The 12,524-nt window shown below is 39.8% G+C and overlaps 1 protein-coding gene across 1 annotated transcript in view; it reads left to right on the top strand.

Moving 5' to 3' along the window:
* The window catches only part of PGR (progesterone receptor), a 40,673-nt gene that overhangs the window by 26,716 nt on the left and 1,433 nt on the right, over nt 1–12,524 (top strand). Inside the window, exons 6-8 of the mRNA XM_054220961.1 lie at nt 285–429; nt 3,499–3,629; nt 10,668–10,825. Of these exons, the coding sequence (XP_054076936.1) occupies nt 285–429; nt 3,499–3,629; nt 10,668–10,825 (434 nt within the window). The remainder of the gene's footprint in view (nt 1–284; nt 430–3,498; nt 3,630–10,667; nt 10,826–12,524) is intronic.

Genomic DNA, 12,524 nt, shown 5'->3' with positions numbered 1-12,524 from the left:
GATGCATTCCTATTTGATGAAATAGTCACTTCTGACTGCTAAAGTTAATTCTGGTTTGATCATTTCAAAATACTGGATCAGAACAAAAAGACAAGAGGTTAACTGTCAAAGTGAGACAGACAGTTATACAAATTTCACAAACTGCTGAGAGCTACATTGCCAAAAGCACTTCTCTTTCTAGGTGTTCACAGTTTTATAGCTCAAAGTTGTAATTTCAGAACACTTACTCAACCCTTGTCTAAATGAGAATTATGAAGTATTTTAACTTTTAATTTCATTTCCAGGATTTCGGAATTTACATATTGATGATCAGATAACCCTCATCCAGTATTCCTGGATGAGTCTAATGGTTTTTGCAATGGGATGGAGATCATACAAACATGTCAGTGGTCAAATGCTATATTTTGCACCAGATCTGATTCTAAATGAGTAAGTAGACTCTGCTGTTGCATAATATGAATGACATTTTGAACTTACTTGTGTCAATGAGAATGTGACTTCACTGAGGCAAGATTTCATTCATTACTTGTTCTGTTTCAAAATTAGCAGCAGAGGAAAGTCCTCTGATCATATTAAAGTTCAGTAACTTTGGGAAGGGTTTTATGGGAATCCCAAATATTCTGTTGATGTGGCCAAATGAAAGGAGTTCAAATAGTATTTTGTAATTATATATAATTATATATGTAATTGTAATTTATATTTATATAATATATATGTGTTTATATATAATAATAAAAAAAGAATATGCCATCAGAAGATTTACCTGAATTGATCTGAGTAAGACGTGAGTTAATGTTTGTTTAGTAACTGAAACTAAGTAGGATTTTCTTTGGTCATTGTTGTTGGGGCTTTTTTGCAAATAGTTTGTATATAGTCTAAAATACTCAGTTTTGACACTTTCTGATAAAACTCTGCTCTTCTAAAGTACATTTCTTGTTAGAAGATTGTAATAATTTAACAAGAACGAATTTGAATATCAAGTGTAAAATATGTGAGGCTTCTCTTTTCTGGTTGGAGGAGAGGAGTGTTGGCTTAGATTTTCCTTCACTCTGATGGTGAATTCAGATAATCATTTCAGCCTTTGTCAACTTTTCAGCTCTGCAAATTAATATTATCAAAGATGTAATTTCAGATACATGTGAATAATACATGGGAAGTGTCCAGGAACAGTAAAACATAATTTAATCTCCATATTTATTTTTCCTTAATACATTTTTCTTATTTTTTTTTCAAAAGTTTAACTACTGAGAAGTGAGATGAAAGTTAAACAGGTTTTCTTGTAAGACATGTCTGTTTAAGGATTAAGAGGTGGATTTGCAGAAGATCTAGGCACCTGAATTTAAAATCTATAGACATGCAGGTTCTTGCCAGCGAAGTTCTCTATAGAAATCTGTGGAGCTGGCCTTGTAGCTCCTGACCTTTTCTCTTCCAGATGACTGTAAATCACTGTGAGGTTACAGAGTAACGAATTCTTTCCTCTCCCATGTGTATTAATTATGCTGTACAAATTTAAATACTTTGAAAGGATGAGATTGAGAGAATTTCTGACTGTATTCTGTCCCAGCATAGCCTGTGATATATCTCTTGGTAACACTCAGAAGAAACACAGAGGTGGCTTTAGGCAGTAATGTCATGTCTTGGGGTATTACCCTGTATGTGGACCACTGCTGCCACCTTGTGAAGAAGGTTTTCTTCAAGAATAGGGTTGAGATTTATGAACAGTGATTATAATTCCTCAGAGACAGTTTTCTTGCAGCTCAAGACCATCTACATTGAGAGAGAGGCGGACTGACAACATACGCTTCTCTTGGTTGTAGAACATCTCATCAGGGTCATATTAGAAACATTATAAACATGAAATGTAACCGTCACACTGAATCATAGCTGCAGTTGTTTATTGGGAAATAAGTTGCTTTTAGATCAGTAAAACGTAAGCAACTTCCTTCTTTTCTGCAATGATGTCTAAGATTGTGCTTTCATGATCACTGTAAGCTAAGGCAAGCGCTGAACACAGCCAAAAAAGTCAACTCCACCTGCCTCCCGGCCCTGGTCATGCATCCCCACAATCCCACGTAAGCTGCATCGAACGCTGTCTGGCTGCACTGTCAAACAGATAAGGAAATGGTATGCTTGAGAAACACCCCAGAAAAAACCATGAATTAGGACATTGATTAGCAGATGGAGGTGATCCCTGATCTGACTCACCACGTGGACGTGCAGGCACTGATGCCAAAATAGCAGGAGTGCACACGTAGAGGTGGAACGAGATAATGGAAATGCCTTCTGCAGGGGCAACACACAGTTGAGTTGTTTCAAAATGTCCATGAAACCACAATCCAAAGATTGTTTCACAGCCAATCTATCATTTAGCGAACTGAGTGTAGTGCTCCTTGCGAATGACTTGTTTGGTAGCATCAATTTCAGACTAATAAAGCCAGAAGTGTTAATTTGATGATGATTTCATGAATTGGTATTAAAACCCTACAAGGATTTACTGTTACTTATACTTTAGAGTTACAGTATGCTTTACAGTTTATACTGCAGTCAGGTTGGAACGCTGATCTGAACTTCGTAAGGGGGACGGGCAAAATTTAATCTTCTTGTTGTTGTACCTAATTTATCTGGATTGGGATGCAGCTTTGTAAGATTAGCCCATGTTACTGACGCTTCAGGTTAATGTACAGTGAACTCAGTTTAGTTTACAAACTTTAAAATGCTCTTGTTGCAGTGATTTTAGTTGAGAACTGCTTTCCCAATAAATGCAATAAAATCTACTCAGTATACCAAAATCTCAAAGAGAAAAGTAAGATTAAAGTGCTGCAAAAACCAGCACTAAACAGTTTTATGTATTTCCTTGTGTGATTCATCCTATTTACTTCTGCAGGAGTTTAGATAGGGCTGTATTAATGTCTAAGTTTGCTTAAATACTTTTTGTATAGATTTACATGTAACATTTTCAATTGTTTCTTTAATGGCATAAACTGCTACAGAATCGTATTATTGCTGTTAGAAGTACAATGTTAGACTTTCAACAAAGTATTTTGATGCAGACATTTTTGCAAAACCTAAGAAAAGTTTTCTATAAACTTTCAGGTTTATCTTAATTTTATGCTTTGAAATCTTTTCAGAGAATTTAAAAATCCATCAGCCTCTAACAGAAAAACAAAGTACTTCACATTAGTTGTTAGGGTGTTTTTAATTAATAAAACACCATTTTGGTGGTTAGCGTTGAGCTTTGATAGTCCCCAAGTTTTTTTTTCTGGGCAGCAGTAACAGATTAAACATCCAAAATAACAGCACATTCATTATGATTAAAAAACTAGTGTAGGTACAAAAAAGTCAGAAAATTGTTTATGTGCATAACCTCTTTCTTCAATTTCTGCAATGTGGTAATTAAACTGCTCACAAGACACTTCCTTCAAGCAATTAGTACTGGACCCGTTCCTTTTCTTTATTTTCATGTTTTGTTTTGTTTTTTTTACCTTTTCTGGGTGTAAGACAGAGGATGAAAGAATCATCGTTCTATTCCCTGTGTCTATCCATGTGGCAGCTCCCACAGGAATTTGTCAGACTTCAAGTTAGCCAAGAAGAGTTCCTATGTATGAAAGCACTGTTACTTCTCAATACAAGTAGGTTCTTTTATTTCTTTGTGACATAGCACTAGTAAAAGAGTTTTAAACCATGTTGTTTAACTTGACAGTTGCTAAGCTATCTATCTGGCTTAACACATGGAAACTTATTTAGGAGGCATGATAGTATTCCAAGATCTAAAAATATTTTTTCTAGTGTTTATAAGGAACAAACAATTTGTGATTCATTGTTGGTTTTATTCTGTATAAAGGCACTGGGGAAATGTTGGATCCCTTTTGATATATAGCCATACTGTATTACACCTTTTCAAATCAAGTTTGCGGTATTTCTGCCTGGAAGCTCTTCATCTTAAATGACTCTACACCAATAAAAAACCCCAACCTTACAAGCATTAGAAATATATGAAAATATCGTATATACTGACAATAAATTGTCGGTATTAAGGGCTTTATCTTGGCCAAGAACTTAAAGCATGCTGACTGAAAAGAATTAGGGAGGTGGACACGGCAAACAATAGTGACATTTATTCAACATTTTATAGTTATAAATAGGTCAAGTTTAGCACAGATACAGACAAATGGAGATGTTTTTCTTTAGTTTGTTTCTCTAGAAAAAAAATCTGTGATCACTTTTAATGGTACCCATCTTTTACAGAATCCAGCATACAGCTGCATTCCACTTTAAATGGGACAAGTGGTAGTTGATGAAGTTACCTTCCAAAACCTTTTCTAAAATACCGAAATGTACATCTGCTGAGGCCATAATTGTTAGTTACGAATCCACAAACAGAAAGATTTAAAATGGTACAGGTGCTACTAGAAATGAGAGTAAGCACCTCCGAGAAATATAATTGGACGAGTGTTGAAGTTTGGTTCTCTACACACGTACGGAGTCGGAGGAGAGATGTGCAAATCCTGCATAACCTGCCTGTTGGTTGTGCAACGTTTCAGTAAAAGATAAAGAACTAAAATTTATTCCCTCTTAAGCTGTACTTGGCTGGTATTTGCATAAGCTCACGCTTAAAAAGAACTTGATCTCAGCAGAGCATAAGCAGTAAAGATTAAATTTAGCTCATATGAACATAAACATTAGTAAAATAATAGCTAAATACCATGCATTCTGCTAAAGCAATAGGAGTGATGTGGACGAAAATCCCTCTCTGGTATAACTCTGATTTTCATCACAGAATGAACTCCCTTGTCTATCTGAACCTTAGAGGGAAGTTTCAAATGTCAGCGGAATTTAGATATATTTGTGATATTCCAGCTCTCCATTTGTGTCCCACAAAGTTCAAATCAAATTCAAAAAAATATTGCAGTGGCCCAATCCCTCTCATTTACAAGTGCATCAGTTTAACAGTACTCATCAAGCTACCATTCTTTATCAACTATATTGCTCTCAGAAGCTAATTTTAAAGATGATATGTTTATATATATGCAAGAAACTAGTTTGTTTTTTTTTAAAAAAAAGTATTGCTGCCTGCGCTGATGAGTTTTGCATTTTGTTCTCTCCTGCGCTTATTGTCTTATAGGAAAAAACAATTTGTCAGATCTTTGGGAAAAGGAACACACCTAACGGTTGTTGCTGAGACATTTAGTAAACGTTTGGTACTGTATAAACATAATTCCACAAAACTGGTTTCAATAAGCCATATAACATCATTGTTGCTATAAAGTGTTCTTTAAGACTACTTTTATTTTAGTCATGGTATTCATCGTAATCCTCTTCAAATGTGAAAGTGTAGCCATTTCAAGCTTTCATATACCAACAGTAAATCAAGTCTGAACTTGTGGTCTCGCATTCTGTCTTCTGTTTGATTTATTATTTAGAGGAACTGTTTTTTACTTTTTGTATAATTTTGAAGAAACAGTAATTGGTATTAAACATAACTCAATGTCACTCTTGATACATTTCCAATTCTGAATGGAAAACACAGCGTAAGTTTTAAGATTATTTTTGACTTTACAGTTTTTCCATTGAGTTTGCTGCGGCTTAGACGTTTTCTTTATAGTGTACTTGGGACAGTTTTAAAGCTGTCTTGAAAGCAGAATTAGTCTTTGCAAAAAGTGGACCAACATTTTTATTTTCTGCAATTGTTTCCATTTTACAGGTCCTTATTTACTATATGTAATATGCGCTGTTGTAGTAGTGCCCCAAGAAGGGCTCCTTCTTGCAGAGGCCACATACACCTAGGAACTAATGCTATGAATAGTTCAGAAAGGCCGTGATTTAGGAAAGTAGGGCTATGCCAAAAAAGAGAGAAATAAGTATATAGCAAATTCAGTTTTAGCTCTAACAGTTCAGGCTTTTGATTTAGAGGAATTGCAAAATCTTGTTGCATAAGATTTTGGCTGGAGTCTTGCCACTGAGTAAAAGCATCCGCATTCTTTACATGTGTTCAGGGGCAAGGAGCGTTTGAGCTACCTGTGTTTAAATTGCATTTGTGCAAGTAAGACATTGTAATTCTTCACTCAAATAAATAGCTTAGTGGGACTTTTTGTGATTAGATGGGAATGTGACTGCTTTTGCAGAATTCTGGGAAACAGGCCATGCATTGCTGGAAGAGATCTTTTAACTTAATTCACAAGGGAAAACTGCTGTTCTAGAGATGCAAGTCAAAGTGTCTACCTAACCCTAAATTCCATCAGAATGTCACTTTGTATGAAAAAGATTTCATAATTCTGCTGTTAGATGTACCCAGACCATCCAGGCTTTGAAAATTAAGCTATTCTTTTTCCATGACGGCTTTTCCCCACCTTGGGTATTCCTGCCTGTATTACTCCTAAGCACATTGCATTTTCCACAAAACACAACTCTTCCCTTCCATCCAGACCCTCCATGCAGACATGACAGGCGCACTTTCAGATACCTCCTTTGTCTGTCCTGACTTGAGAGGCTGTACTGACTCAAACCAAAGGTCCACCTCGTCCAGCGTTTCATCTGCATCAGCTGCCAAATGGAATCTAACATGGCATCCCTAAAGGCTGGACTATGATTAGATACAGTGTTATAAACGTACATTCTGTGGAAGCAGTCACAATTTATCTTTTCTATTTTTTTATTTTTTTTTTAATTCTGTTTTACTTAGGAGTCAGACCCCGACTTCGTGCAACCTGCTCTAAGATGACCCTGCTCTGGCAGGGGGGTTAGACTAGATGATCTCCAGAGGTCCCATCCAACCCTGTGATTCTATGATTTTATGATTCCATAGCCATCTCAGTGCTTAGACACCTGTCTTTTTCTATTAAAAAAAAAAAAAAGTAAACTTGCTGTTTTCTGTATGTGTGTCTCCCTCCTTCCCCCAGACGTTCCTTTGTCTGAGGAGACACAGAGCAAGAGACATCCTTGGCAAAGCGGATCATTTCCCCTCTTGGGCAGTCTCCCGCAAAATAAGAGACTTGTGCTTAACTCAAGTAGAGTAGAGATCTGAACTTCTGCTTTGTTACCACTCTCTGAGCTGGAGGTGAGGGACACTTAATTTTCATCTGTTTGCTTGAAGTGTCTCCACCCCTCTTACCAGACATGACTTAGGCAACTGACTTCAGAAGAGGGTTTATGATTTCCCAGCAGATCCAGTGCTTCTCTCAGGGCAGTGATTGCTGCCTAATTCCCTTTCAGGGAATGGGTCTAGCTCCAGCCCCGGAGGAACTGTCTGCTTTTTAGGTGGCTTCTGTTCTAAGAATTCCATCCTTAGGTATCTAACAATACAGTGCATTGTACAGAGAGTCAGCACACACCTGTATTTATGTTTTAATTCCAGAAAGTGACAAATCACCTGGAAGTTAGGTGTTACGGTGTTAAATAAATCAATGTCACTTTAAAGAGATGCAAATGAAATCTGTTGTGTCCTGATACTAGTTACTATCTGATACCAGATTGAAGATGTACTAGCTACCTAGATAACTAGCATGTGATTTATTTAACTATGTGAGCTAGTCCCCATGGCATTCTTTTAGAGTCCATGGAGAAAAATAAGCATCTCTATGGCATAATTAATCTCTTTCTAAAGCTACTTCTAGGACAGTGAACATGCCTTGTGCCCAAGACACGCGTGATTTTTCCCACTAAAATTACAGCAAGCTGTGGTAACTAGCCCAGATAGAGATATCTACACTGTAAAATGTCTAAAGTTTGGTGAGGTGATTCCTTCCCCTCAAGCTTGTCGTCAGAATATGAAATGTTAAATATGACATTGCAGTGTGAAATGTCATTGGCAAGAGAGAAAGGAAAGGGGAAGGAATTTAACAGCTCTTTCAAAAGCAGTATGTTTGAAACAAGACCATACTTTAATGTAGGATTATTTTAGTCAAAGAAGTATTCAGATTTGATTGCCAGATGGGAATATTTTTTCAAGTTTCATTTCTTCAAGTTTTTTGTTTCTTAGTTGCCTTTGACAACATGAATTTTCAGACTTGTGTATTATGCTCTGCCATCAAGGAAAGTAGAGTCTAGAGCTTCTGCCTGTTTCCTTACAATGCTACCAACACTTATCATCAGTGATCAAATACGGTCTTATCACTAGCAGTCACTAATAGGTTCATTTCTCAATCTGCTCTCTATGTCCTCGTTTTGTCCTCATGGCTGACCGCTCAGAGAAGAGGGACTTCAACCATTTGCTCCTCCTTTCTAATTTCTCTAAAAGCTGTTCAGATTTAAGACTCTGATAGTGCATCTATTCTGTTAAGTGAAAGAGGTCCAAACAGGAGGCCCATGCCCTGGATGCTGTGCTGTCTACGCTACTTAAGAGTTGTTAGTTCATTCATAGAATCATAGAATCAGGGTTGGAAGGGGACCTCTGGAGATCATCTAGTCCAACCCCCTGCCAGAGCAAGGTCGCCTAGAGCAGGTTGCACAGGAACGCGTCCAGGTGGGTTTTGAATGTCTCCAGAGAAGGAGGATCCACCACCTCTCTGGGCAGCCTGTGCCAGTGCTCTGCCACCCTCAAAGGAAAGAAGTTCCTCCTCATGTTTAGGTGGAACTTCCTATGCTCAAGTTTGTGCCCATTACCCCTTGTCCTGTCCTTGGCCACCACTGAAAAGAGCCTGGCCCCATCCTCCTGACACCCACCCTTTCAGTATTTATAAGTGTTGATAAGATCCCCCCTCAGCCGTCTTTTTTCCAGACTGAAGAGACCCAAATCCCTCAGCCTTTCTTCATAAGAGAGGTGTTCCAGTCCCCTAATCATCTTGGTAGCTCTCTGCTGCACCCTCTCCAGCAGTTCCCTGTCCTTCTTGAACCAGGGAGCCCAGAACTGGACACAGTACTCCAGATGTGGCCTCACCAAGGCAGAGTAGAGGGGGAGGACGACCTCCCTCCACCTGCTGGCCACACTCTTCTTGATGCACCCCAGGATGCCATTGGCCTTTTTGGCCACGAGGGCACATTGCTGGCTCATGGTCATCCTGTTGTCTACCAGGACTCCCAGGTCTCTTTCAGCTGAGCTGCTCTCCAGCAGGTCAGCCCCCAACCTGGGCTGGTGCATGGGGTTATCCCTCCCCAGGTGCAGCACCCTACACGTGCCCTTATTGAATTTCATAAGGTTCCTCTTTGCCCAGATCTCCAGCCTGTCCAGGTCTCTCTGTATGGCAGCACAGCCTTCCGGTCTGTCAGCCACCCCCCCCCAGCTTTGTGTCATCAGCAAACGTGCTGAGGGTGCACTCTATCCCCTCATCCAGGTCATTGATGAATATATTGAAGAGGACTGGACCCAGTACTGACCCCTGGGGAACATCACTCATCACTGACCTCCAACTACACTCTGTGCCCCTAATCACGACCCTCTGAGCTCTGTCTTTCAACCAGTTATCTATCCACCTTACTGTCCATTCATCAGGCCCACTCTTCCTAAGCTTCCCTATGAGGATGCTGTGGGAGACCATGTTGAAAGCCTTGCTTAAGTCAAGGTAGACCACATCTACTGCCCTCCCCTCATCTATCCATCCAGTCATGCATTCATAGAAGGCTATCAGATTAGTCAGACATGATTTCCCCTTGGTGAATCCATGTTGAGTACTTCTGATAGCTTTCTTTTCCTCCACATGCCTTGAGATGACGCCCAGAACAAGCTGTTCCATCATCTTTCCAGGGATGAAGGTGAGGCTGACCAGCCTATAGTTCCCCGGCTCCTCCTTCTTGCCCCTTTTGAAGACTGGAGTGACATTGGCTTTCCTCCAGACCTCAGGCACCTCGTCTGTTCTCCAGGACCTTTCAAAGATGATGGAGAGCGGCCCAGCAATGACTTCCGCCAGCTCCCTCAGCACTCTCGGGTGCATCCCATTGGGGCCCATGGACTTGTGAATATCTAATTGATCTAATTGATCCCTCACTCGATCCTCCTCAACCCAAGGGAAGTCGTCTTCTTTCCCCGTTACTTCCCCCAATGCCTGGGACGCCTGAGGGTTGGGCCGAGCAGTAAAGACCGAAGCAAAGAAGGCATTCAGTAACTCCGCCTTCTCCGCATCCTCCGTCACCATGGCTCCTGTTTCATTCAACAGTGGGCCCACAACTTCTCTGGTCTTCCTTTTGCTTCCAATATACTTGTAGAAGCCCTTCCTGTTGAGCTTGACATCCCTAGCCAGGTTTAATTCCAGGGCGGCCTTGGCTTTCCTTGTTTCATCCCTGCATGCTCTGGCAGCATTCTTGTAATCCTCCCAAGGGGTCAGTCCCTTCTTCCACTTCTTGTATTCCTTGGCTCTATTTTGAAGCACTCCAGCTCGATCTCTCTAACATAAATCTGCTGTGGTCCTCAGCGGTGTAAACATGTGCCAGTCTGTAACATCTTTCCTCAAGGACAGGAGTGGTTCTTTTGGCCATCTTCTTTTCAGAAGACAGGTGTAGCTGAGCTTAAGACTATTTCTAGACATCAGCAATTAGCGCAATTGACTGTTTGTTGCTGGTATATCCTTTTAACTAATTTTATCACTATTTCTGGAGTAACTGTTGAACAGGAAGAGATACCTGGTGGATAGTAATGAATTGCACTGCACAGCGTGAAATACTGTAAATTGTTCCTGTACTTTAAATTTCTTTCATTGCCTTCAGAATAAATTGCAACGCAAGTGTTCCTTTCTTTTTAGTTCCCTTGGAAGGTCTAAGAAGTCAAAGCCAATTTGATGAGATGAGAACAAGTTACATTAGAGAACTGGTGAAGGCAATTGGATTGCACCAGAAAGGGGTTGTGGCCAACTCGCAACGTTTCTATCAACTTACAAAACTGATGGATTCCATGCATGATGTAAGTTCACTTGTTAGTGTGTTTTGCTTTTTATGTTAGAAGGAACTAGTATTGCTTAAAAGTAATTTTATGGAAAGTGGCTAGTCAACATTTCTAAACAACAAAAGAAAAAACCCTCTATTTTTCCTGTAGTGTGTGCATTTGAATGCTTCCATTTTGTTGCATTGTTTCTGTAACATAACTAGGACAGTTATGGCTTTTGGTAGGAGGTGGCATGTATGTGTGTGTGCGTGTGTATACATGTTCATGAAAATATTTAAATCATGCAAAGAATAGGCAATTCAAGATGCTAAGAATTAGAGAAAGATAACCAGGATTGGGTTTGCAACCTTAATTCAACTACTTTTATGTGTATATTCTATGCCATTTTTTCAGTATCCGTATAGATTCAGGAATTGAGTAATCTTTGAGAACTTTAGTGGTGATACCATAGAGATTCACAAGTGTCTTAAAAAATGCAGCTGAATCCTTTCCACATCTCTGAGAATCCAGCGTGTTTCCTATTGGCTTAACATCCATTAAAACTGAGGAATGACATTTCATATAAACTTTTGCCCACGCAAATATTAATTTGCAATGGCTTGGGTATCTCTGCAAGAGCGGCAAAAAGCAGAGGTAGAGGGCCATACCTGATGGCTTTAGCAAGCGCTGGGGAAGTGGCACTGAGGTAGTTTCAGAAGAGTGCTTTTGAGTTCAGTGCTGGTTGTGAGGAGCTCGCAGGGAGTTCAGGGAGACGTAGGGTCTTTGTGTGTTTGTATTCTTCTGAACTCAGCAAATCTGCATTTTATTTTAATTGTTCATGAATAAATTAATGAAAACCTTTCATTGTCACTAATTCCCCCTTCAGATGGGGGAAAAAAACCCTTTGAGGATCCCATTTATGGGAGTTAAGAGAGGTAACAATATTGATAATTCTGTGGTTCGGCAGGTGGTCTGAGTCTTTTGATCCACTGCACAAACCTCTCCATCAGCTTCTGCCATGCACAGAACTCACACTCACCATTTAGCTATTACATCATCTCAGATACCAGCAAAAGGAGAACGAGACAAGTACGAAGAGCATCCCTACAGGTGAAGGCAGACGATAGAAAAGTCTGAAGGGAGGGTATGGAGCTTAACTTTTAAGTATTTACTGGTAGTCAGACTGCAGTCGTCACTTGGGACTGTCAGTGCTAAACCCTTCCCTGGAGTTCAGTCAGTCACCTTTTACTTGCAAAGACAAGTCCTGACCAGGACACTACTCACGTAGCCCTGTGCTCAAGGAACCTGTTTGGATCAGTCTTGCTTGGGATGAAAGGTCTTCCCCCCTTACTTCTAGCAGTAATTTGCAATCCGAGTGTCACAGCATCCAGAGGAAAACTCTTTTGACTACTGGGCCGCAGAGTCAATCTCTTAATTTCAGATACTTACAGTAAAATAGCCTTAGTGTAAGTGAGTGAGCGAGGCTTGCTGCAAAATACCCAGCAAAGTGATGGTTAGGGTAGTGTTTGGTTCGTAGACTATGTTTGTTCACGTCCCTGTTTCAGCTCAGGCTGATAAAGTAATGGGACATACAAGGAAAAGACAATCACGCTGGGGAGCCTGTGTGTTGTTAAAACCTAGAGTAGCAGAAATGGTATGATATTTGATAACATAAAGGTCACAAGTGTTAAAGAAAAACTTTATAAAATTGGAACTTCCCAGAGAAGACAGAAGAGGT

This window comes from Rissa tridactyla, chromosome 1 (assembly GCF_028500815.1).
Source record: "Rissa tridactyla isolate bRisTri1 chromosome 1, bRisTri1.patW.cur.20221130, whole genome shotgun sequence".
Lineage (NCBI taxonomy): Eukaryota > Metazoa > Chordata > Aves > Charadriiformes > Laridae > Rissa > Rissa tridactyla.
The sequence above is the reverse complement of the archived record's forward strand: the minus strand, read 5'-3'. Positions and strand labels throughout refer to the sequence as shown.